We start from the raw sequence: 27786 nt of genomic DNA, 5'->3' as shown, positions 1-27786 counted from the left end.
ATCGTACCAAGAACCAGGATGATACCAAAGGAAAAAAAAAAGGTGACGCAGTCAGTAGATGCCACCATCAAGGTGACAGATGTTAGAAATATCAGACAAAGATTTTAAAGCAGCCTTGATAAAATGAATACACCTAAAACAGATGGAAAAATAGAATATCTCAGCAAAGAAATAGAAGATATAAAAGAGAGGCAGATATTTTAGGAGTGGAAAATATAAGTAAAAAACTCAGTGTATGAGTGCAGTAGCAGTAGCAGAATGGAAGGAGTAGAGGAAGAGCAGAAACTGGAAAATAGAGCAATAGAAATGATTCAGTCTGAATAGCAGAGAAAAAAATAGATTGACAAAGTAAATACAACCTCAGAGACCTGCGTGGCTATAACAAAAGATCTAATGTTCCTGCTGTCAGTGTCCCAGAAGGAAAGAAGAAAGGAGGGGCTAAAAAATATTGAAGTAGTAATGGCCAAAACTTTTGATTTGGCAAGAGAACTAAAACTACAGATTGAAGAAACTGAGTGAATTGAAAACAGAATAAGCCCCAGAAAGTCCATGCCAAACACATTGTAATTAAACATAGGAAAACTAAAGACAAAGAAAAACTTGAAAGCTCCAAGAGAGAAATGACATGCTATCTACTTATAGGTGAAGACAATTAGAATGACAGCCAATTTCTCACCAGAAACCATGGAGGCCAGAGGAAAGTGGCATAGTATCGTTCAAGTGCTTAAAGAAAAGTACTGTTAATACCGAATCCTGTTCAGAGAAAATATCCTTTGGGGATGAAGGGAAAATCAAAATGCTCTCAGATAAAGGAAAACTAAGAGAATTTGTTGCCAGAAAACCTGTCCTAAAAGAATAGCTAAAAGAAGTTCTTTAAACTTAAGGAAATGATAAAAGAACTGACCTAGGAACAGTAGGAAGAAAAACCACAGTAAGCAAAAATACAAGTAAACATATTAGACTTTCCCAGTCTTGAGTCTTTAAAGTTATATTTGACAATTGAAATAGAAATTATAATACTATCTAATGATTCTAAATATATGTAGAGAAAATATTAAGAAAATACTATACAGAATGGTAAGGGGAGGTGAGGTTTCTGTACATCACTCTAATAAATGATGACACAAGTAGACAATATATATAAATAGACTGTCCCCAACTTACAGTGTTTCAAATTACGATTTTTTGACTTTACAATGGTGTGAAAGCAATACATATTCAGTAGAAGCCATACCTCAAATTTTGAATTTAGATCTTTTCCCAAGCCAGTGGTATGCAGTATAATCCTCTCTCCTGATGCTGGGCAGCAAGCTGCAGCTCCCAGTTAGCCACATAGTCCAAGGGTAAACAGTCCATACACTTAGAACCGTCTATATCCACACAACCTTTCTGTTTTTTACTTTCAATACAATGTTCAACAGATCACATGAGATATTCAACACTTTATTATAAAACAGGCTTTGTGTTGATTTTGCTGAGCCATAGGCTAATCTAAGTGTTCTGAGCATGTTTAAGGTGAGCTAGTCTAAGCTATGATAATTCAGTAAGTTAGGTATATTAAATGCATTTTTGTCTTATATTTTTAACTTACAGTGGGTTTTTTGGGACATAACTCCTCCTAAGTCAGGGAAGATCTACACAGACACACAATGTGTAATGAATGTAATATATATTACATATATAAAGCATATATATATAATCATATGTGTATATAATATAATACCTAGAGCAACCACTAAAAAGCTATATAAAAGATACATTCAGAAACAGATAAATCAAAATGTAGTTCTAAAAGATGTTCAGATAACCCACAGTAAGGCATGAAAAATAAAACACAGAAATGAAAATACAGAAAACAAAGAAATGGCAGACTAAAGTCAATATCAATATCAATAATTATATTAACTGTAAAAGGTCTAAAGGTACCAGTTAAAGACAGGTAGTGGTAGAGTGGATTAAAACACATAACCCAACTATATGCCGTCTGTAAGAAATTGAGTTCAAACATAATGGTATAAGCAGGGTAAAGGTAAAAGGAGAAAAAAAACATGTGTGGAAATATTAGAAGAAAGCAAGAGTGGTTATATTAATGTTATATTAATATATTATGATATATAATTATAATTAATATACTAATTAATATGTTAATATTATGTTAATAATAAAATAGACTTCCGAGCAAAGAAAATTACTAGAGAGAAACATTTTACCATGATACAAGGGCAAAATTACCAAGAAGACATAGCAATCTTAATGTGTATGCCCTGAACAACAAAGTTTTAAAATATGTGAACCCAAAATTTATAGAACTAAAAGGAGAAATAGATAAATCCACTATGATAGTTGGAGACTTCAACATTCCTCTCTCAACAGTTGACAGAACAAGAGAGAGAAAGTCATCAAGGGTATAGAAGAACTCAACACCACCACCATCATCAGATAACAGAATCTAATCCGTGTTACAGAGCAGTCTGCTCAACAATAGTAGAGTACACATTCAAGTGCTTACAGAACATCCATCCGGGGGAAACAAACTTTAAAAATTGAAATCATATATAGTATGTTCTCTGAAGTGGAATCAAACTGATCAATAATGTAAAGATAACAGGACAGTCTCTAAACACTTGAAGACTAAATGACATTTCTTAATCATGGGTCAAAGAAGTGTCAAGTGGACTCAAAAGACATTGAAAACAAAAAGACAGCAGCATATCAAAGTTGGTGAGACACAGCTAAAGCAGTGGTGACAGGGAAATTTGTAGCACTAAATGCATATATTGGAAAAGAAGAAAATGTTTGAAACAGTAATCTAAACACCTACTCAGGAAACCGGAAACAAAGAACAAAAGAAACCCAAAAGAAGCAGAAAGAAGAAACTAAAAATAAGAGTACAAATTGATGAAATGAAAAACAGAAAAATAATAGAGAAGATTAATGAAATAAAGAGTTGATTCTTTGGAAAGATCAGTGTAGTTGATAAACCTCTAGCAGGACTAAAATGAGAAAGAAGAGACAACCATTATAAAAATGAAACAACAGGTATCACTATAGACCCTTCAGATATCAGAAGTATAAAAGGTAATGTTATGAGCAACACCACACATATAAATTTGACAACTTGGTTAAAATGGACCAATTCCTCCAAAACACAAACTACCATGACTCGCCCAGTATGAAATAGATCATTTGAGTAGCTCCATAACTGTAAGGAAATTGAATTTGTAATTACAAATTTCCAAAAAAGAAATGCCATGGCCCAAATGATTTCACTGGCAAATTCTAACATTTAAAGAAGAATTAATACCGATTTTACACAATTTCTTCCAGAAACAGAGGAGGAGGGCATATTTCCCTATTCATTTTATGAAGCTGGTATCAGTGTGATAGAAAACCAGAGTACGAAAAAGGAAAACAACAAACCAATATCCCTTGTGAATAAATATACAAAACATCTTAATAAACTATTAGCAAATATAATTCAGCAATCTATATAAAGAAGTATAGACCATGACAAGTAGGATTTAGTTCAGGGATGCCAACCTGGTTCAATATTAGAAAATTAATCAGTATAATCTACTATATTCATAGTCTGCATGGTTATATCAATCAGTATATTTAAAGCATTTGACAGAATCCAGCATTCATTTTTGAAAACTCTCAGAAAAATAGAAATGGGGGTATTTCTTCAACTTGATAAGGAACACCTATTTTCTTTTAAAAACCTAAAGCTAACATCTAACATCATACTTATTGGTGAAATACTGAATGCTTTCCTTCTAAGATTAGGAACAATGCAAGGAAACCCACTGTCACTAGATTGAACATAGTACTAGAGGTTCTAAGTAGCATAATAAGGCCAGTAATGTCTCCAGTTTACCAGTGAGGTCTCTAGCTGACCTCAGGTGTATGAGCAAATCCAGTCAAAGTCAGCTGAGACCAGAATTGCTGGGATGAGCATATCCTAGATTGTCCACCCACAGAATCAGAGTTAAATAAATGGCTGTTTGAAGCCACAGAGTTTGGGGTTGTTGGTTATGTAGTAATAGCTAACTGATAAAGGAAGACTCAGTATTTGTAATATATCAGTTCTCCTTTAATTTACAAATTTACAAATTAATTAATCTACAAATTAATTCACAAATGTAGCACTATCCCAGCTAAAGTTTTTCTTTTAACTACATAAACTTATTGTCAAGTTCTCAGGGAAAAGTAAGTGAAATAGAATAGCAAGACAACTCTAAAGAAGAAAAGGGACATTTACCACATGTTAATACTTATTATATAAGTTCAGTTATTAAAGTAGTGTGGTACTGGAGCATTAGTAGACAGTCACACCAGTGGAACAGAATGAAAAGTCCAGAAATGCATTATACGGTATAGGTGAAATCTCAGTTCAGTAGGGGAAACAATTGTCCATTAATATCATTGAGATAACTAGGTCTCCAGATAGGGGGAAAAAGTTTGCTCTTCTAAAGTTCAAAGAAGACAAAACAGGACACAGAATGGGAGAAAATATTCATAATACAGATGTCTTCCAGAGGACTTGTATTCAGATTAGGAATTCTTATAACTCAATAAGACATTTCAGCCGATAAAAACATGGACAATGATTTGAAGGAGTACTTCACCAAAAAAATATGCGAATCATACGTATATGATTTCAATTATATGACATTCTAGAGTATACAAACTAATTTATAGTGACAAAAAGCAAATCAGTGTTTGTTTGGGGCCAGGTGTGAAGAGAAGGATGGATTACAAAGGATCATGAGGAATCTTTTGGGGGAAATGGAGATATTCTGTATTTTGTTTGTGGTAGTGATTTCACAGGTAAATACATCTGTCAAAACTTGATGAAGTGTATACCTTCAATGGATGCAGTTTATTACACAAATTATAACTCAGTATAGCTGTATTTGAAAAACACGTTTTATGATAAATGTATTAAAAGTGCAGGAAGACAGGCACTCTTATATGCTACTGATAGGAGGGTGAACTGGTCAACCCTGTGGAGTGCAGCTTGGCATATTTATCAAAATTATGAATGCATGGTACCTTTGACTCAGGTAATCCATGTTTAGGAATTTATCCTAATTCCACACTTGTTAAATGATGTATTTACATGAAAACTAATTGGAGCATTGTTTGTAATAGCAACTAATGCCCACCAATAAGGAAATAGTAAAATAAATTCTGATACATCTATGCAATAAAATATTTAAGCAGTTGTGACAAAGAATGAGGGAATTCTTTGAGTTCTGATGTAGAATATTCTTCAGGACATTTTAAGTGACAAAAGCAAGGCACCGGACATTAAGGGTAATAAGAAAGGGTATATACTTTCAAGTTTGCTTATATTTGTATATAAAGTATGTGGAAAGGTACAAAAGAAATATAATAATAGTGATCATTTTGTAGGGAGAACAGGAACTGGTGAGAAGGGGGGAAGGTATACATGAGGGCAAGGAGACTCTTCACTTAGAGTGTTTCGGTTCTGAGCTATGTGAATATAATTATTAAAAAATGAATAAATAAAAAATTTAAGTTACTTAAAAAGAAGGTAAACAAAGTCCAGAGTAGGTTTGTTGTAAAGACAACTATGGAAAAATAATTAGATTACACAAAGGGTTCCTAAAATAAGAGATAGCAGAAATTCTCCACGAGACAAGAAATTTATTCAGTTTGGATCTAATCATGTTTCGTTTTGCTTCTTTTAAAATTTTAATTTCTGGGGCTCCTGGGTGGCTCAGTTGGTTAAGTGTCTGCCTTCAACTCAGGTCATGATCCTGGGGTCCTGGGATGGAGTCCCTCACTGGGCTTCTTGCTCAGTGGGGAGCCTGCTTCTCCTTCCGCCTGCCTCTCCCACTGCTTGTGCTCTCTCTCTCTCTCTCTCTCTCTCTGACAAATAAATAAATAAAATCTTTAAAAAATTTTTTTAATTTTAATTTCTAAAAGTAATTGTATTCCTTAGAATTAGTGGGACATTTTTCTGATTTTTTTAAATTAAAATGCAGTTGACATATAGTGTTACATTTGTTTCAGGTGTGCAACATAGTGATTGGATAAGTCTGTATGTTATGCTGTGCTCCCCACAAGTTAGCTACCATCTGTCCCCGTATAATGCTGTTACCATTGACTGTATTCCCTACACTGTGCCTTTCATCCCCATGACATCTTCATTCTGTAACTGGAAGCCTGTATCTCCCCACTCCCAGTGGTTATTAAGTAGTGGTCAAGTGTTACACATTAAAGGAAAGAAAGAACTACCAAGCAGTGGTCACAACATTTCCACAGTCAGTTCTCAGTACTGTGCTCCATGAGACTCCTCATGGGACCTTGGATCAGTTTGTTAAGTAGCTCAGCGGGGCATCTGTATTTTTCTAAAGTCTCACAAATAAATGCCACTAGAAAAGGATCACTGTTACGGTGCCTCAGGTATAGCTGAACCAGATGTGGTGTGTGATGTGTCAAAGTAGGGCAGTCACAAAATAAATTCTATTTGAAATCATAGTGAAACATTTTTTCTGGTGGCCCCATTTTAGATTCCCTATAGATATGAGTAGAGTAACCTTAACAGCGTACTCCTCTAGGATGTATTCCAAATTCTCAGGTCCCTGGCCACCTCCAGTTGGGAAGGTAGAACATACTGCTTTGGCTATTCAAGCCAAAAGTATCTAAAATGCCTTGTAACAGTGTGCTTTTTTAAGCTAAAGAAAATCACAGCATTATAGAGAAAAAGCTTAAAATGTACTTGGAATATTTAGAACAAGGGAAAGGCTTTTCCTTTGATTTTGGATAATACAAAAAAAGGATGAGGAAATATGGAAGAGGTCATTGTGGTTTTTAATTTCACATTTTTTCCCACTTTTAGTTGGCTTTTGAAACAATGAGTGTCGTATCTGTGGTCACCAACTGTGCTCTCATTGGAATGTCACCACAAGTGAACGCCCTCTTCCCAGAGTCAAAATTGGACCTCATTTTGATTGTAGTAGCAGTGGAGGTAAGTGAAAATTTAAACCTATTTTAAATAGTCTCCACATCAGATGTCTCTGTTAAAGCAGAGATAACCTAAAGCAGTGATGTCCCCGACTGTCAATGACTAGCAATTTGGCAACATGCATTTCCTGGTTCAGGTAATGGAAAGACCTGAGGTTTGAGGCTGTGCATTCCCAGTTGTTGCCCAGGTATGAAAAAATCACCATGGTGCGGATGGGAAAGTGGCCTTTCCAGCCATTCTACTGACCTGTCTAATGCTGAGTAGATAAATCCTATTTGAAATAGATTTCTGTAGATTTAAGATTTTTTTAGTCTCTTCTAGGGATCTGTCATTTCTACTTTCTTATTAAGCAAATAAACCCCAAGAAATGCTTTTTGATTAACAGTTTAAGTCTCATTAGCAACAGGTGTGGAATTCATTGTGAAACTAAAACACCAAATGTAATGTATAACAGGAAGACTCATAATTTCACATACAAAGTACAAGTAGGCTGTTTGTGTACTTTTTAGGTTTTCATTTTATCATGTTTCTGAATGTAGCTTACTGTAATATTTTGAAAATTCAGTACTGACCAACTGGAAAGGGAAGAATTTGCAGGAATTTTTTTATTGCTAGTGATTATTATTGTCAGGAAGATTCTGACCTTTCATTTTTAGATATTTAAAAAATAGAACAGTTGTGGAAAGTTATTAAAGCAGAATTTAGCAGGATTATAGAGCGGCCCTAAGGCCTCAGGCCCGAGGGCTGACTAGAAATGAAACTGGACTTGTACATTTCCAGTAGTGGCTGAAGAAAGAGATTGTGCTTTGCTGTATTTACTCTTCCTGCGTATTTAATAGGAATCTGTGTTCATGGTAGATGCTATATGCAGAATATGCGTTTGGAGAAGGATTTTAGACAGCAGTGAGTAGGAGGGAAAGGGAATGGCTCTAGCAGAGAAAAGTAGGTCTGTTTTGAATTTTGAGAGTTGAATAGGATTTTGGAGAGTTGTTTGCAAGGCTGATTTCTCACCTGTGTGAGAGATCAAAGCAGGTATCTTAGACAGGGGATGGCCAGCTGCCCAGGCTCATAGCATACCTTCTTGATATAGGATATGGCCCTTACTTTGCCAATACATTCAGAGTTAATTAGGCTTTAGGGACTGACTTACACTTAAAACTAATGAGACTCATAAAGGACTGACCAGAATGCCAGGTAATTAATTTACCATAAGGAGATCTTTCCCAATGACTGTAACAGTTGGTTTCTTAGAAGATTTCCTGGTAAAGTAGGACCCAGAGCAAGAGGAGTATGTCTTGAGATGCAAGGAAATGGAAAACCTGAAAACCATCCCTTCCCCCAAATTGAGCAGAGCTCTGCTGTGAGCCTGTGCTCGGTGTGTTCACTGCCCACCTCTTGATTTTGCCTTCACTTTCTCTAGATTTCTGGCCAGTCCAGTGTTCTGTATATTCCCATTGCTACTGCTTTCTTTTGTACTTGGCGATGCCTTAACATCAGATATCCAGGGCCTGGCTCTTCTCACTTGATTTGGGAGATTGCCTGGCCTATGGGAGTGTTGTTGCAGGTGGCACTCCTCCAGGGGTTTGCTGGCTGTGTGGGGTGGGGCCACAGTATTTCTGTGGTGTTTGGTTAGAGTGTCTCAAAGTTTGGTCTTGCTTGGCTGCCCCTGTGCTGGCCCTTTGGCTAGAGAGCAGGCTTTCTTGCTTGTTTTTTGTCTGTGCCCATTGGCATTTCTGGTTCTGCTTCCTCAGCCCTTAGTTTGGTACATACGAGGTAAAGAGGAATCCCTGGGAACTCATCACCATGTGCTCCTTAGGGTCCTGGGGTCCCTGGTGAGTCTGCTTTCTTCTTTCTACCCTTCAGAGTTTTCTTATGTTTATTTTATGTATAATGTCCATGGCTTTTAGTTGTACTTAGCAGGAGGAGTAGTGGCAAATACTTCTGTTCCATCTTTCCAGAAGTAGAAGTCCTCACTTTTTTATTCCTTTTTTTTTTTTTTTCTCCTTTTTAGCTTAGGAACTTTGCACTTACAAAGTCCTTTCTTTGGGCCTAGATAGCACACTTTAATTCCTTAGGTCTCAGCTCAGATGTCACAGGGCTCCCAGACTTTTCTGATTCCTCCATCTCTGCTGGATCTCTTGTTTGTCTCTCAGGAAGCCTTGATTGGCCTTCCTCATGGTGATTATCCCACTTAATTGCCTTGCATTTACTGGTAGGCGTGTTTATGTAACGTCTGTTTCTCCTGTGCACTGTCAGCTTCAGAACAGCAGGGATGATGTCGACTTTTCTATCCAGTAAATCAAACTGCTAGTAAGCTAGAATAGTAACTAAAACATGGTAGATAGGCATTTCAGTGTTGACACAAATGTGGAATTAATAAATTAAGCTGTTAGAAAGGGAAATGGGCATTTCTTTTTTTATTTAAAAAGGAAAAAATGGATATTGTTCTTTTTTGATAAATTTATATTCAGTATTATATGACTATATTTGTGTATAACATTTTCTAAGTTCTACTTATAGAACACAAAGTGGCAAGTGCTCATTTTTTTTATTCCTTAATTAAATTATACTCAGTATTGAGAACTTCTATGTATATGACACTGAATCTGGTGCTAAGGAAAGACAAATGTCTTTTTATTTTTGTCCTCAAGAACTCTGCTTCTTAATGTAGCTGAGAATATGTGCACATTTTACACACACACACACACACACACACACACACGTATGCACATCCCCATAAACAGACATGGTTAAATACTTCTACTAGAGATGCAACTAGGAGGTAGAAATGGCATGCCAAGTGAATGATCTGTGGTAACATGGAGGAGGGGAATCATGAATAGCATCCAAAGACAGGAGGCCCTTTGCTGTCTTTATCTTCTTCCTTTGGTGAAGTCTGAGGCCTCCTTATGGCATATTTTGGGAAAGCTTGGATGTGAATTAATCCTGATTTCCCAGAGCAGTTTAAAAGGCATTTTCTTCCCTGCTAGTAGAGACTTCTCACTCTGAATTCTGAGTGTAATCTACTCCTAAGTTAAGGTTACCTGGCAACCTGAGGGTGGGAGAGAAAAGCACAGCCACAGGCTGATTTAGAGTCAGTCATGACGTAGAAGAAAGTTTTCAGCTTAAAAATAATCCACGGGGCACCTGGGTGGCTCAGTCTGTTAAGCGTCTGCCTTCAGCTCAGGTCATGATCCCGGGGTCCTGGGTTCGAGCCCCGCATCGGGCTCTCTGCTCCGCGGGAAGCTTGCTTCTCCCTCTCCCACACCCCCTGCTTGTGTTCCCTCTGTCGCTGTGTCTCTCTCTGTCAAATAAATAAAATCTTTAAAAAAAAAAAAATTAATCCACATAGGCCAGAATACCAGCAATGTTTTAGGCTGTTTCATTACCAGCTAGACTTACACCTCTGGGCAAGAAGTATTTCTTTTGGTTACCAAGATTAAATCCTTATAAGATAAAAGTGATCTCTTTGGTGTGTATTGGTTTTTTTTTTTAACAAGATAACTCATTAGAATGTTATCAGTATTTATTAATATAGAGATCATTACTAATATTGAGATCACCCAGAGTTAAGTCAAAGGATGAGGAGGTGTGAAGAGGTGATAACTAAAGGTATACTGCTCCTTTCATTTTTTTTATTGTGATAAAGTAAACATAACATAAATTTACCATTTTAACCTCTTTAAAAATTTTTAACTGTGGTAAAAACACGTAATATGAAATTTACCCTCAACCACTTTTAAGTGTACAGTTCAAGACATTAACTATTCAAGACATTAACTATTATCTGTTAAACACTAACTACCCTCCCCCATTCTTCAGCCCCTGGTAACCACCATTCTGCTTTTGTTCCTATGAATTTGATTACACTAGGAATCTCATATAACGGAATCACCCAGTATTTGTCCTTTTGTGTCTAGGTTATTTCCCTTAGCGTTAGGTCTTTAAGGCTCATCAGTGTTACAGCATGTGTCAAATTTTCCTTCCTTTTTAAGACCAAATGGTATTCCATTGTATGTATATACCACATTTTATTTATCCATTCATCAGTCAATGGACATTCGGGTTGCTTCTGCATTTGGCTATTGTGAATAAAGCTGCTGTGAACATGGGTATACAGATAATCTGTTTTGAGTCTCTGTTTAACTTCTTTTGAGTATATAGCCAGAAACAGAATTTCTGGATTGTATGGTAATTCTATGTTGAATTTTTTGAGAAAATACCATACCATTTTCCATAGTAGCTACACCATTTTACATTCCCATCAGCAATGCACAAGTGTTCCCATTTCTCCATCCTTGTCAACACTTATTATTTTCTGTTTGTTTTTTTTTTTTTAAATAATAGTTACCCTAATGGGTATAAAGTAGTATCTCATTATAGTTTTGTTTTCCATGATAACCAGTGATGTTGAGCATTTTTCATGTGCTTTTTGGCCATTTGTGTATCTTTTTTGGATATCTGTTCAAGTTCTTTGCCTATTTTTGAATTGTGCTGTTTTTTGGTTGTTGATTTGTAGGGGTTTTTTATATATTCTGGATATCAATCCCTTATTAGATGTATGACTTGTAGATACTTTCTCTCATTCTGTGGGTTACCACTTTACTCTGTTGATACTACCTGTTGATGCACAGAAGTCCAGTTTTTCTACTTTTTCCTTTTTGCCTGTGCTTTTGGTGTCATATCCAAGAAATCATTGCCAAATCTAATGTCATGAAGCTTTTGCCCTATGTTTTCTTCCAGGAGTTTTATAGTTTTAGGCCTTAAGTTTAGGCCTTTGATACATTTTAAGTTAATTTTTGTATATAAGTGTCCATATTCCTTCTTTTGCATGTGGATACCCAGTGTTCCCAGCATCATGTTGAAAAGACTCTCCTTTCCCCAGTGAATGGTATTGGCACCCTTGTTGAAAATCATTTGACCGTATATGTGAGGGCTTATTTCTGGACTCTGTATTCAGTTCCATTGGTCTCTATATCTGTATTTTTTTAAACCACTTTACTGATGTGTGATCAACATAGAGAAAGTGGTACAACTTGGTGAATTTGGTCGTAAGTATACACCTGTCTTTATGCCAGTTACCTCACTGCTGTTATTACTGTAGCTGTGTAGTAAGTTTTCAGATTAGGAAGAGTGAGGCTCCCAACTTTGTTCTTTTTCAAGGCTGTAAAAGATTGTTTTGGCTATTCGGGTGTATGTTTGTTTTAATGTGCTTGTAGTAACTGAAGCTACTTACTGATTTTTTAAAAACCCTTGGGTTTTTAAAAAAACCAAGCTGGGTTTATATTGGCACAGATTGGTATTAAAATAAGTCTTCCTTTTCTACCACAGTAGTATATTTGAAGATTTATTTGTTTTTATTTTATTACTTTCTTCCTATTGCAAGGACCCCAGCTTTGTTTTCTAAATTGAAAATTTTGTGTGTTAGAACAAAATCTAGCTCAGAGAAAGTGTTAGAAGTAACCAAAAAATTAGTAAGTTAGCTAGTTTTATTTTAGTGTTGCTGAGACCTGAGCTGAATGCCATCTGGTCTTGTAATGAATCCAAAAAGTAGAAAGTTTAATAGAAATTAGAACGTATGCTTTTTTTGGTTTATTACAATACAAGTTGGTAAAGTCACACTGAAATTCTAATTCAGAATGTTATAGAAGGTTCACTAAAACCATCCATGGGTCAAATTAACATGTTTCTGTGTGTAAGATTTTTCCTTTTAATCTGTAGTTGTGTTTTCAAACAAGGAAGTAAAATCTTAAAATTATATTTAATTTTGTGTTTTTTCCCAGAATCCAGGTAAAGTATCAGTATTAAGTATTGAGTTTTAAAAAATGTTTTGCCTGTAGGACATTAAATTAACAGCATATATTCATTCATGGCCCCTAAAAGAGTAGAAATTTCACTAATTCAAAACCTAATAAATAAGCCGTAAATAAAGTAAATTCTTGTGTAAATTTTCAGCATCTTGATGGAAACAGCAATTTTAAGAGATCTTATTTTAGTTATTTTCTCCAAATTAAGTAACATCTAAAATATATTTATGTGATTAGAATTTGTTAACAAAACAAGAGACTTAGAAAATATAATAGTCTTATAAAGCTGGTGTTGAGAGTATTCTTACAATTTAAATTGTGGATGAAGTTTTTCTGGTTCAAACTTTTCAAGCCAGGAAACTTTAATTTTCATTTAATTTTTGATTCTTCAGTTTTTTGTTTTTTTTTTTTAAAGCTTGACATAGTGCAGCATAAAATTCAGTTAAAGGCAAAAATGGTCAGTACCGTATGCTGGTAAGCACCAGGTCACATGTCACAACTTTTGTGTATTTACTGCCATCTAGTGTTTACTTTAAAAACTAGGGACACTTAAACACTACTTTTATTGGTAAAATGTTACAAAAATTTTTTTTGGGCTGATCAAAAGAATAGCCTGCCAATGTATGAAACCATGTGAAAATTCCATTTTCTAGGTTAAAAATAGCCAGGTAATGGCTGTGTTATAGCTCAGCCCACAAGATTAAATCAACATCCAAATAAGTTCTTTTAAATAATAATCATTACCCTCACTTTTGAGGCAAATTTAATTTATTTCTTGGATGTAATTTCAAACAAAGGATCACTACTGGTTGTTTTTTGCAAAGGATCACTACTTTAAATGAGGAATCACACAAGAACTCCAATTCCTAAAAAATAGAAATGACCTAAAATCTCTAAATATCTAAATATCACATGTTTGGTAATCATTTATTTTAGAATTAAATGCATTCACAGGGGTGTCTGGGTGGCTCAGTTGGTTAAGCGGCTGCCTTCGGCTAAGGTCATGTTCCTAGAGCCCTGGAATCAAGCCCCGCATTGGGCTCCCTGTTCAGCAGGAAGTCTATTTCTCCCTCTCCCTCTGCCCCTGCCCTTGCTTGTATGCTTGCTGGCTCAGTCTCTCTTTCTCTCTCTCAAATAAATAAATAAAATCTAAAAAAAAAAAAAAAAATGCATTCACAATTCTCTTTTAATTCTAAACTTGGTAAGATGCATCAGTCATACATTCTGAATGCGAACAATTCGCCTACTAAATGCTACTTTTTTCCTCAGGTGAAAGCGAATTAACTATTCACCCCAGAAGTTATACTGCATTTCTACTGTTCAGGTCCTGGTGCCCACGAAGCCAATTTGCACCATGCATGTTTAATTGGTAGTTTTTAAAAATATCGCTTAATTGCAATTACTTTTTTAAAAAAAAGAAATTATGTGATTTTTTTTTTCCTAGAGCTGCTTAGAAACAGAATTGATTCTCATCTGCTTGTAATGACTAAGGTGTCATTTGAGAATGGATAGAGCCCTTTGGGTTCTTTTATGCCCTGACTCACAGGGTTTATTTTCTATTATTTATTTATTTACTTATTTACTTATTTATTTAGAGAAAGATAGAGCAGGAGGGGGGTAGGGGCAGAGGGAGAGAGAGAGAGAATCTGAAGCAGGCTCCACCCTGAGCGGGGAGCCCAATGTGGGGCTCCATCTCAGGACCCTGAGATCATGACATGAGCTGAAATCAAGAGTTGGGTGCTTAACCAATGATCCAACCAGATGCCCCTATTTTTCTGTCTTTAAAAAATGGTTTCAGACTTAAAGCTGCAAGCATAATACAGATAATTCCTGTATTTATTAGGATTCACTCATTTTGAAACTTTTGTCGCCATGAATGCTCTCTCTCTCTTTTACTCCCTCTCTCTGTTGATTTATATTTACATTTATGTGTATGAATACATATGGGTACTTCAGAGTGTGGAGATTCTATCCCTCTCCTGCCCCTTAGTGCACCATGGCCCTGGGCCGGTCCCTTCATCTTGTAGGCCCGTTTCCTTGACTGCAGATTGAGACCAGGGCAGCTGCTCATGCAGGGATGCTCTGAGTACTAGAAATGACAAGTGTGAGACCTAATCACATGGGTCTGGCCTTGTGCAGATGCTTGATAAATGCAGGTCTTGTTAGCACTCTTAAGGGACAAGATATAGATACGATTGTGCATGTGAAATTCCATACACAGAGCTGGGCATTTGGCAGAGGCTCAGAGCTGAGAACTGTACTTCTAACTGGCTTGGCAGTGGCAGAGTGAAGCTGTCCTTCTCTTTATTGTCACTGTCATCATTTGTGAAGTGGGTGGTGTAGCAGCATGGAAGTAGCTTGGGGTGTCAGAGGCCAGAGGTAGATGAATTAGCACCTCAGCTCTTCCTCTTCGTCCTGTGTGCCGTGGTTTGCTCCGATATAAAATGAGGGTGTTGGTAATGTACAGCAGAAGTGATGGACGCCAGGTCTGATGTGGAGGAGGAAGTGAAAAAGTGGAAACAGTGAACAATGACACCATTGTTACTGGGTTAATATTTTAGCAGCTCATCGCATAGATACCTCTCTCCCAGCTCTGTTCCCCCCATGTAACACTGAATTGGTTTTGTTTGTGCTGCAGTTTCTCGATTATATGTTAGTCTCCATCTCATGTTTCCATCCTGTGACAGGACTCCATTTTTCTTCTATTCCCGATCTTCTCGCTCCCACACCTCAGTCGAGCCCTCCTTCCCACCCATCATCTCACCAAGTCTTGCTGATTCTGAGTCTCTCCTCCCTTTGACCATTGGTGTGGCTTGAGTTCAGGCTTTCACCATTTCCCGTCTAGACTTTTTTTTTTAATTTTTAAAATTTTATTTGTTTGACAGAGAGAATGAGCGCAAGCAGGGGGAATAGCAGAGGGAGAGAGAGAAGCAGGCCTTGATCCCAGGACCCTGGGATCATGACCTGAGCCGAAGGCAGACGCTTAAACAACTGAGCCACCAGGCGCCCCCCATCTAGACTTTTTAAAAAAACAACTTTATAGATATAATTCATACATCATACAGTTTCCTCATTTAAAATGTACCTTCCCCAGTCCTCACCTAGACTTTCACAGCCACCAGGGTGACTGGGTCCTTCTCAGCCTCCTGGCTTTATGCTTTCTGTGATTTGCTCCATGCTCTCTACTTCAGGAGTGGTTATTCCAAAACAAAATTCTGATCATATTTCTCCTCTTAACGTGAGAAAGGTCCTTAATGTGAATCTCCGTGGCTTACAGAAGAAATGCCTGGGTTGAATATCAGAGTCTTCACAATAGCCCTTCCCTTGTACCTTCCCTGTCATCCCATTTCACACTTGAACATCCCAGAGCCCTTCCTGCAAGTTACTGTTAGCATTTACTAAAGCTGTAGGACACTGATGCACTTTTTCCACCAGACCGAGCCTCCTAAAGTACTGGCAAGGACAGGCGTGCAGCAAATATTTAACAAATGAGAAGTGTCCACTGAGTCGCTTTTACTCTTTGTTTTCAAGTGATTAAGCGATTGCTTGTGAAATGTTTAATGAATAAATATAGTCACGCATGCTTGTTGTTTTCCCAGTGAATATACAGTTGGAATTATTCAAGAATTAATTTCAACTTTATACTTAAAGACTTTGATGTATTTTGGGGAGGTATATCAACAAAATCCTTAGGTAAAATATTAAAATTATTTATAAGAAAAGGTGAGCTCAACTAGGCAGTATGACACAGTAGTTAAGAAATGGCTCTGGGTTCAAATCCTGGCTCCACCATTGATAAACTCTCTGTCATTGAATGAGTTTAGTACCTACAATTATTATGAGGATTAAATGAATAAATACACATGGCATGCTTACTACAGTGCCTGGCAAGATTAAGTATTCAGTATTTGTTATTGTTACTGTTGTTTCAGGAAAAGAATCTCTTCTCATAGAAATCTCTTTACCTAATTGAAAGGTCTGATTAAACTCTGAGAATTTAATTTAAAAGCTTGATTAGGAAGAAACCCACAACCAACTATTCATCTGGTACTACTTCCCAGCATCAGAGGATGTGTTGGGCTCCTAGGAAGGTTTTTGACTTTTTTTTTATTGTTATGTTAATCGTCATATATTACATCATTAGTTTTTGAGGTAGTGTTCCATGATTCATTGTTTGTGCATAACACCCAGTGCTCCACGCAGAACGTGCCCTCTTTAATACCCATCACCAGGCTAACCCATCCCCCTACCCTCCTCACCTCTAGAAGCCTCAGTTTGTTTTTCAGAGTCCATCCTCTCTCATGGTTCATCTTCCCCTCTGACTTACTCCCCTTCATTCTTCCTCTCCTGCTATCTTCTTCTTTTTCTTTTTTCTTAACATATCTTGCATTATTTGTTTCAGAAGTACAGATCTGTGATTCAGCGGTCTTGCACAATTCACAGCACTCACCATAGCACATACCCTCCCAATGTCTATCACCCAGCCACCCCATCCCTCCCACCCCCCACCACTCCAGCAACCCTCAGTTTGTTTCCTGAGATTAAGAATTCCTTATATCAGTGAGGTCATATAATACATGTCTTTCTCTGATTGACTTACTTCACTCAGCATAACACCCTCCAGTTCCATCCACGTCGTTGCAAATGGCAAGATCTCATTCCTTTTGATGGCTGCATAATATTCCATTGTGTATCTATACCACATCTTCTTTATCCATTCATCTGTCGATGGACATCTTGACTCTTTCCACAGTTTGGCCATTGTGGACATTGCTGCTATAAACATTGGGGTGCACGTACCCCTTCAGATCCCTACATTTGTATCTTTGGGGTAAATACCCAGTAGTGCAATTGCTGGATCATATGGTAGCTCTATTTTCAACTGTTTGAGGAACCTCCATACTGTTTTCCAGAGGGGTTGCACCAGCTTGCATTCCCACCAACAGTGTAGGAGGGTTCCCCTTTCTCCGCATCCCCGCCAACATCTGTCGTTTCCTGACTTGTTAATTTTAGCCATTCTGACTGGTGTGAGGTGGTATCTCATTGAGGTTTTGATTTGGATTTGCCTGACGCTGAGCGATGTTGAGCACTTTTTCATGTGTCTGTTGGCCATTTGGATGTCTTCTTTGGAAAAATGTCTGTTCATGTCTTCTGTCCATTTCTTGATTGGATTATTTGTTCTTTGGGTGTTGAGTTTGATAAGTTCTTTATAGATTTTGGATACTAGCCCTTTATCTGATATGTCATTTGCAAATATTTTCTCCCATTCTGTCAGTTGTCTCTTGGTTTTGTGGACTGTTTCTTTTGCTGTGCAAAAGCTTTTTATCTTGATGAAATCCCAATAGTTCATTTTTGCCCTTGCTTCCCTTGCCTTTGGCGATGTTTCTAGGAAGAAGTTGCTGTGGCTGAGGTCGAAGAGGTTGCTACCTGTGTTCTCCTTTAGGATTTTGATGGACTCCTGTCTCGCGTTTAGGTCTTTCAACCATTTGGAGTCTATTTTTGTGTGTGGTGTAAGGAACTTGTCCAGTTTCATTCTTCTGCATGTGGCTGTCCAATTTTCCCAACACCATTTGTTGAAGAGACTGTCTTTTTGCCATTGGACATTCTTTCCTGCTTTGTCAAAGATGAGTTGACCATAGAGTTGAGGGTCCATTTCTGGGCTCTCGATTCTGTTCCATTGATCTATGTGTCTGTTTTTGTGCCAATACCATACTGTCTTGATGATGACAGCTTTGTAATAGAGCTGGAAGTCCGGAATTGTGATGCCGCCAGCTTTGCTTTTCTTTTTCAACATTCCTCTGGCTATTCGGGGTCTCTTCTGGTTCCATACAAATTTTAGGATTATTTGTTCCATTTCTTTGAAAAAAGTGGATGGTATTTTGATGGGGATTGCATTGAATATGTAGATTGCTCTAGGTAGCATTGACATCTTCACAATGTTGGTTCTCCCAATCCATGAGCATGGAATGTTTTTCCATCTCTTTGTGTCTTCTTCAATTTCTTTCATGAGTTTTTTATACTTTTCTGAGTACAGATCCTTTGCCTCTTTGGTTAAACTTATTCCTAGGTATCTTATGGTTTTGGGTGCAATTGTAAATGGGATCGACTCCTTGATTTGTCTCTCTTCTGTCTTGTTGTTGCTGTATAGGAATGCCACTGATTTCTGTGCATTGATTTTATATCCTGCTACTTGACTGAATTCCTGTATGAGTTCTAGCAGTTTTGGGGTGGAGTCTTTTGGGTTTTCCACATACAGTATCATATCATCTGCAAAGAGTGAGAGTTTGACTTCCTCTTTGCCGATTTGGATGCCTTTGATTTCTTTTTGTTGTCTGATTGCTGTGGCTAGGACTTCTAATACTATGTTGAATAGCAGTGGTGAGAGTGGACATCCCTGCCGCATTCCTGACCTTAGGGGAAAAGCTCTCAGCTTTTCCCCATTGAGAATGATATTCGCTGTAGGTTTTTCATAGATGGCTTTTATGATATTGAGGTATGTACCCTCTATCCCTATACTCTGAAGAGTTTTGATCAAGAAAGGATGCTGTACTTTGTCAAATGCTTTTTCTGCATCTATTGAGAGGATCATATGATTCTTGGTCTTTCTTTTGTTAATGTATTGTATCATGTTGATTGATTTGTGGATGTTGAACCAGCCTTACAGCCCAGGGATAAATCCCACTTGGTCGTGGTGAATAATCCTTTTAATGTACTGTTGGATCCTATTGGCTAGTATTTTGGTGAGAATTTTTGCATCCATGTTCATCAAGGATATTGGTCTGTAATTCTCCTTTTTGATGGGGTCTTTGTCCAGTTTTGGGATCAAGGTAATGGTGGCCTCATAAAATGAGTTTGGAAGTTTTCCTTCCATTTCTATTTTTTGGAACAGTTTCAGGAGAATAGGTATTAATTCTTCTTTAAATGTTTGATAGAATTCCCCTGGGAAGCCATCTGGCCCTGGGCTTTTGTTTGTTGGGAGATTCTTTGATGACTGCTTCAATTTCCTTAGTGGTTATAGGTCTGTTCAAGTTTTCTATATCTTCCTAGTTCAATTTTGGTAGTTGATACATCTCTAGGAATGCACGCATTTCTTCCAGGTTATCTAATTTGCTGGCATAGAGTTGCTCATAATATGTTCTTAGAATTTTTTGTATTTCTTTGGTGTTGATTGTGATCTCTCCTCTTTCATTCATGATTTTGTTGATTTGGGTCATTTCTCTTTTCTTTTTGATCAGTCTGGCCAGGGGTTTATCAATCTTGTTAATTCTTTCAAAGAACCAGCTCCTAGTTTCGTTGATCTGTTCTACTGTTCTTTTGGTTTCTAGTTCATTGATTTCTGCTCTGATCTTTATTATTTCTCTTCTCCTGCTGGGTTTAGGCTTTATTTGCTGTTCTTTCTCCAGCTCCTTTAGGTGTAGGGTTAGGTTGTGTATTTGAGCCCTTTCTTGTTTCTTGAGAAAGGCTTGTATTGCTATATACTTTCCTCTCAGGACTGCCTTTGCTGTATCCCAAAGGTTTTGAATAGTTGTGTTTTCATTTTCATTGGTTTCCATGAATTTTTTTAATTCTTCTTTAATTTCCTGGTTGACCCATTCATTCTTTAGTAGGATGCTCTTTAGCCTCCATGGATTTGAGTTCTTTCCGACTTTCCTCTTGTGATTGAGTTCTAGTTTCAAAGCATTGTGGTCTGAAAATATGCAGGGAATAATCCCAGTCTTTTGGTACCGGTTGAGACCTGATTTGTGACCTAGGATGTGATCAATTCTGGAGAATGTTCCATGGGCACTAGAGAATAATGTGTATTCCGTTGCTTTGGGATGGAATGTTCTGAATATGTCTGTGAAGTCCATTTGGTCCAGTGTTTCATTTAAAGTCTTTATTTCCTTGTTGATCTTTTGCTTAGATGATCTGTCCATTTCAGTCAGGGGGGTGTTAAAGTCCCCCACTATTATTGTATTGTTGTCAATGTGTTTCTTTGCTTTTGTTATTAATTGCCTTATATAATTGGCTGCTCCCATGTTAGGGGCATAGATATTTACAATTGTTAGATCTTCTTGTTGGATAGACCCTTTAAGTAGGATATAGTGTCCTTCCTCATCTCTTATTACAGTCTTTGTCTTAAAATCTAATTTGTCTGATATAAGGATTGCCACCCCAGCTTTCTTTTGGTGTCCATTAGCATGGTAAATGGTTTTCCACCCCCTCCCTTTCAATGTGGGGGTGTCTTTGGGTCTAAAATGAGTCTCTTGCAGACAGCATATTGATGGGTCTTGTTTTTTAATCCAATCTGATAGCCTGTGTCTTTTGATTGGGGCATTTAGCCCATTTACATTCAGGGTAACTATTGAAAGATATGAATTTAGTGCCATTGTATTGCCTGTAAGTTGACTGTTACTGTATATTTTCTGTGTTCCTTTCTGATCTTTGCTGCTTTTAGGCTCTCTCTTTGCTTAGAGGACCCCTTTCAATATTTCTTGGAGGGCTGGTTTCGTGTTTGCAAATTCCTTTAGTTTTTGTTTTTTCTGGAAGCTTTTTATCTCTCCTTCTATTTTCAATGACAGCCTAGCTGGATATAGTATTCTTGGCTGCATATTTTTCTCGTTCAGTGCTCTGAAGATATCTTGCCAGTCCTTTCTGGCCTGCCAGGTCTCTGTGGATAGGTCTGTTGCCAGTCTAATATTTCTACCATTGTAGGTTACATATCTCTTCTCCCGAGTTGCTTTCAGGATTTTCTCTTTGTCTCTGAGACTCGTAAATTTTACTATTAGATGTCGGGGTGTTGACCTATTATTGATTTTGAGAGGGGTTCTGTGCCTCCTGGATTTTGATGCCTGTTTCCTTCCTCACATTAGGGAAGTTCTCTGCTATTATTTGCTCCAATATACCTTCTGCCCCTCTCTCTCTTCCTTCTTCTGGGATCCCAATTATTCTAATGTTGTTTCGTCTTATCATATCACTTATCTCTCGAATTCTGCCCTCGTGATCCTGTAGTTGTTTCTCTCTCTTTTTCTCAGCCTCTTTATTTTCCATCATTTGGTCTTCTATATCACTGATTCTCTCCTCTGCCTCATTTATCCTAGCAGTTAGTGCCCCCATTTTTGATTGCACCTCATCAATAGCCTTTTTGATTTCGACTTGGTTAGATTTTAGTTCTTTTATTTCTCCAGAAAGGGTTTCTCTAATATCTTCCATGCTTTTTTCAAGCCCAGCTAATATCTTTAAAGTCATGATTCTGAACTCTAGGTCTGACATCGTACTAATGTCCATATTGAGTAGGTCCCTGGCTGGCGGTACTACCTCTTGTTCTTTTTGCTGAGGTGATTTTTTTCGTCTTGTCATTTTGTCCAGAGGAGAATAGATGAATGAGAGAACAAAATGATAACAGGTTAACAACGTCCCTAGCATATATACTGTATACAAATCAGAAAAGACCTGAAACCAGGGGAAAAGAAAGGGAAAGAAAGAAAAAAGAAAGAGAATAAAAAAGAAAGAAAAAGATAAAAACAAAAACAGAACAATACAAAAAAAGCAGAATATGATCAAATATGATCAGGCTAGTGCATAGATCAGTGCCACACACTAGATTTTGGGCGTATTTTGGTCTGTTAGAAAAAAGTGCCTCCTAAAATTTTAAAGAAAGAAAGACATATATGTACAAAATAAGGGTTGATACAATGAAGGGATGGAAATGACTGTAAAGATGAAAATTATAAAAGATTTTATAAAAGGAATTGATAAGATAAGTTGTTTGAAAAAAGAAATAAGAAGATTAAAAAAAAAAGAAAAAAGGGAGAGAATGTGATCAGGCAGGAGACTAGAACAAAGCCATACACTAGTGATTTAGGGTATATTTTGATCTGTTAGAAGAAACTGTATCTCAAAATTTTAAAGAGAGAACAACTTATATATATATATGCCAAAAATAAGGGTAACTACTATGAAAGGATAAAATATGACTCTCAAAATGAAAAATTAAAAATGTTTTTTTTAAAAAAGGGATTGATAAGATGTTGGTTGAAAAAGGGAAAAAGAAAAATAAAAAAAAACAGTTAAAAAAATTAATTTTGATGAACTAATGAATCATGGTAAAAAAAAGCCATGAATTCTATGTGCAGTATTCCCCTAGCGCTGGAGTTTTCCCGTTCTCCTTGATAGGTAAACTTGGTCTTGGCTTGCTGGCTGTTCATGCTTGTCTTCTGGGGGAGGGGCCTGTTGCCGTGGTTTCCAAATGTCTTTGCCGGAGGCTGAATTGCCCCGCCCTTGTCGGTCTGGGCTAAGCAAGCTGCTCGGGTTTGCTCTCAGGAGCTTTTGTTCCCTGCAAGCTGTTGGTACAGTTTTGGAGGACCAGGGTGAAAATGGTGGCCTCCCAATCTCAATCTCCACCCGGAGGAGCTGAGAACTCGGGGCCCGCTCCTCAGTGCTCCCCCAGAGAAAAGCAGTCACTCCCGTCTCCCCGGTCTCCGGCCGCACTCCGTGCTCACCCGGCCTGTGACCAAGCGTTTCTATCTCTGGCACACGACCCCGTGTAGAGTCTCCAAACCCAGCAGATCCCTGCGGTGCCCTCCCGCGCCGCTCCTCCCGCGGGAGGGAGGGGAGTCTCCCCGGCTCTGCCTCTTGTTGGGTCCCTGCTGGAGGAGCAGTGGCCCGACTGTGTCGCCGATCACAGTTTATGGCAACCCCGAGCTGAGAGCCCATGCCTCGGCTCCGTCTCTGTAGCCAGCTTCCCCGCTCTGATACCCGGGAGCTCTGCCGCACTCAGGCACCCCCGGTCTTTCTGTGACCCCCGAGGGTCCTGAGACCACACTGTCCCGCGAGGGTTCCACCCCCTGCTTAGCCACTGGAGCGACATCCCTCAGCGGAGCCGACTTCTCAAAGTTCCGATTTTGTGCTCTGTGGTTCTATCACTTGCCAGAAGCGGCCGACGGAGGCCCCCTCCCCCGCCGTCTATCCTCCGGAATATCGCCTCGGATTCACTTCTCCGCAGGTCCTACCTTCCAGTAAGTGGTCGCTTCTCTGTTCAGAGAGTTGTTGCTACTCTCCTCTTCAATCTCCTGTTGAGTTCGTAGGTGTTCAGGATGGTTTGGTCCCTATTCAGCTGAATTCCTGAGACCAGACGACATCTAGGTCTCCTACTCCTCTGCCATCTTGCTCGGCCACCTGGTTTTTGTCTTTTGGATTAGGGTACTTTTGAATGGAATTACTGAACTGGGTTTTTTCCTTCCTCCTTTTGTTTCCCTTATTTCTGTGATAATCATGGTAATTTTCTGGTGTTTCTATAGGCTGTCGCCCTCTTCCTTTTTTATCCAAATGAAACATTGCTTTGTGTTCTTTTAATGGTGTGGGAATAATTAAAGATAGTCAATGCAAATTCTTTCATTGACTACATATCTATTGTGTGCTTAAAATATGCCAGGTATTACTAAGATACAGCCCTGGCTTTAGGAGTGCTTACAGACAGAATCCTCCAGGAGATGGATCACAATGCAATAGAAGGCCTGCTTTCTGGCTTCCCCAGGTGACCCAGTTCTCCCCTCCCCTCCCAACAGTACCTGGACTGGCACAGGTGCTTCCAGCCCACTGGGTGGGGGCCAGGGTGAAGATGTCCACTCACTGAGATAAGTGCTCACCAAGAGGCATTTTGTTTTTGAATCTATGTATGGTATTCTTGTTACTGTAATTGGCATAATTTAATTAAATGGAATGAAAACTGATGAAATATGTGTGCTAAAACAGAGCCGTCATTTCTATGAAAACCTTTGGAAAGACTCCATAAAGACAAATTACTATCAGACTGGATAAAGATGAGGCAATTATAAAAGATTAGGGACAAATCATAAAAATATGGACAGCTTCCAGTTCTGTTTTCATTTTGCTCCACACGTGTCTTTAAGTTTTCATTCTTCTTTAAAGAAAACAATCCTGAGGATCTTCAACATTGTCTCATGGGTGTTATTTATGTATGGAAGACTGAGAAACTCCATCACTGGATTCTACTCAAAGAAAAAGTCCTGGCCCTACGTTAAAATCTTTGCAAATAAATGGACATTTAAATGTTTGCTAAAATAAAACATGAAAGATATGCATTTTTATGATTCCTCATTTCAGCTACTTTGTTGATTAACTGGTCTCAGGTATGGCATCTTTATAAATGAGCTTCTTCTGTCCTTGGGGAGTGTGGAATTAGGGGCCTGGCTTATAAGTTTGTCAATTAGTGGGAAATATGTGTTTTGTTTAAGAACCTGGTGTCCTCCAAATTGATGGTTAGTACATAAACTATTTAAATATGACTTGATTGACATTAATCTTGCAAATTATTTTGTATTCTCTTAAGGTATTACAGTGGTTAACCTAACTTGAGTCTTGTCCTAGAAAGTTTAGTAAAGGCAAGCCTCACCCTTCTGAAAGAGATCAGATTGTATTCAAAATGGAGTTGTTTTCAGAAAAGAATTTGTACAAGGATTAAGAATTAGAAAACTCAGTAGTTTCTCTATACTCTTAAGTCACAATTTCAATATCTAGCTACATTATTTTCTTTAAGTGAAATCGCAGAACATCATATATATCCATATTCAAATGTGGACACTCCCAATTCCAAAGACAAATAGAGTGACTTGGGTTATTTAATAAGTCTCGGAGAACTGTTAACTCTTGTCTGCTCTCAGTGGTTGCTCTCAAGGCCTTCTGCCAACTACTTGCTCCGTCTAATATGTCCCGTTACACCCCAGCCTGTGCTCCCCACTCTCACATACAGACCTGCCAAGTGCATTGGCTTCCTGTAGGATTTACCTGCTAACCTCCTCCTTGTAGGACTTGCATCTTCTCTTTCAGATACATAAACCGGTTGAAAGTCAAACTTGCCTCCTTTCTCCATTTTTCTATTTTATTCTTTTGGGGAATGGTGTTTACCACGCACAAAGCATTTTGGTTTTAATTTTTTCCCCCAGGGCTTCTTGAAGCAAGTTTTGCTTCAGAAAATGGAAGGAGACTTTAAGAACATACAACTACCAGTGTTTATAGTATTGGGTGGAGTGTTGAGAAGTCCCCAGTCCAAGGGGAACACATTGGGGAGGCCTTGTGTGGCAGGGGACCCCTCTAAGGAAGAAAGAAATGTTGGGGCTGCTCCAGAGGCAGGTGTGAGCCTGGGAATGGTGAAATCTGAGACTATATGGGTTTCTTAGAACGAAGAGCATGAATTGAGGTATGAGGGATAAAGTATGGGGAAATTGATGGAGGGCCCAGAGCTCATGGTGAAAGTTTACATTCCATTCCGTTTCATTCCAAATGGTCTCTTCTGACATGCTCAGGGGAAAATTGCAGTAATGATTTCCCCTCACTAAAATAATTCTACTTGGCCATTCCAGTGACATGTAAAAGCAAATAGGTTGGACACTGAATCTACCACATCTCCACATTATGAGCTTGAGCTTCTGGTCCTTTCGTTTCTCTAGGGAGAAGCTCCATGTAGGACTTTTTGGGGGATGCAGTGGGTTTGTTTCTGTGAAGTCTGGCCCCGTGCTTGTAGACAGCACGGCTGTGCTCCACACTGTCCCACACCCTGCTTTCCTCTACCTCAGTGGCTTCTTACTCTTTCCACATCAGCCCAGACCACTGGGGTCAGCCCAGCCTTCTTCCCCATTGTTCAGTCCACCTTGCATCTTCGGTTTCTGCCATCCTGTGGGCCAGGTTCCAGTTCTGTATGCCTGTGTCCTTAGTTTATTTCCTTGCAGAAATACAAAACTGCCAGGATAACTGTTCTTTAGGTTGTCCTTCTTGCATTCACATAACTTGTTTCTGAGTTTCTAGGCTATGCTGGGAATGCAGAGAAGATAAATCACACTCTTGCTCTCTAAGAAGGCTTGAACCCACAGGCAGAGCATTTCAATACTCATTTTTTTTATGTCTCTCTTCTTTTTTCCTTCAATTAAATTAGTCCCTTTAAATTCACATTTATCAATATCTAGACCCTGTTTAATAACCCATTTCCTTTTGGAAACTTTTCATACATTAACAATACCCCAAGCCCAAAATGTTGTGTTGGTATTCTAGGTCAGATCCCACTTTAAGAAACACTTAACTGCTTTTTGCATTGGAATTTTGTTTCAAAATATTGGGTCAGGCTTGAATTATCACTTTCTCAGCATCATAGACATTGATATATTAATTAGATTGGGTGAAATGGTATCAGTTTGACAAGCTTATAATTTTCTAGTTATATTTGTTATATTATAATTGTTTTTTTGTTTTGTTGTCACTTCTGTTTTCCCTCTGCCTCACCTTTAGTCTCTAGCTTAAATGCTTCAGAAGGCTTCAGTTTCTTTTATAGTCCCCCAAGGTGCCATGTTGCAAACCCTGGATTAAATTAGAAGCCATGTGAGAGTGTTTTATAGACTCTGAGGTGCTTATAAATATAAGATATTAATATTACCACTGTCATTTCTTCCTAATTAATAAAACGTGTTCCCGGTCCCATTATGTCATGTTACTAAAAATCGACTATTTCCAAAGAGTTTAAGAACTATGAAAGAGAAAGATTTTGAATGTTCTAAGAAAACTTCTGACATACTTTAGTCAAAAACCCTTATGTTCCAACTGAAGGAATAGAAATGCCATGTTTTACGCACATACATGTGTGCATATATGTATGTATGAGTGTGTGTGTGTGTGTGTGTGTGTGTGTGTGTGTGTGTGTGTGTGAGAGAGAGAGAGAGAGAGAGATACGATATGCCTAACCAGAGCCTGTAGATCACATTTCTCCTCTGGTGGCTGGGGCATAAGGTGGAAGATGAGCTGCAGAATGTAGAGATGTGGTTATCCCTGTGCTGCTGTCAGTGGGCCCCAGCTGTAACCATTTCTACAAGTGCAAGGAAGGCTGGAGGGATTCCATTTCAGGTTCATTTGTAGCGTGTCATGGAGAAACTAATGGGCACCATCTGTGCGAATGACTAAGTCTGTAATGTGGTCACTGGCACATAAAGAACTTAG

The 27786-nt window shown here is 38.2% G+C and overlaps 1 protein-coding gene across 2 annotated transcripts in view; it reads left to right on the top strand.

Moving 5' to 3' along the window:
- Nucleotides 1–27786, top strand: part of ANO10 (anoctamin 10) — a 228844-nt gene that overhangs the window by 50201 nt on the left and 150857 nt on the right. For both annotated transcript variants that reach the window (XM_088026823.1, XM_028107145.2), the window contains one exon: nt 6872–7000. In XM_088026823.1, coding sequence (XP_087882949.1) covers nt 6872–7000 — 129 coding nt within the window. The remainder of the gene's footprint in view (nt 1–6871; nt 7001–27786) is intronic.

The sequence above is a fragment of the Eumetopias jubatus genome, unplaced genomic scaffold, assembly GCF_037043125.1.
Source record: "Eumetopias jubatus isolate StellerSeaLion01/CBP00866 unplaced genomic scaffold, mEumJub1_p1.0 scaffold_1, whole genome shotgun sequence".
Taxonomy (NCBI): domain Eukaryota; kingdom Metazoa; phylum Chordata; class Mammalia; order Carnivora; family Otariidae; genus Eumetopias; species Eumetopias jubatus.
The sequence above is the reverse complement of the archived record's forward strand: the minus strand, read 5'-3'. Positions and strand labels throughout refer to the sequence as shown.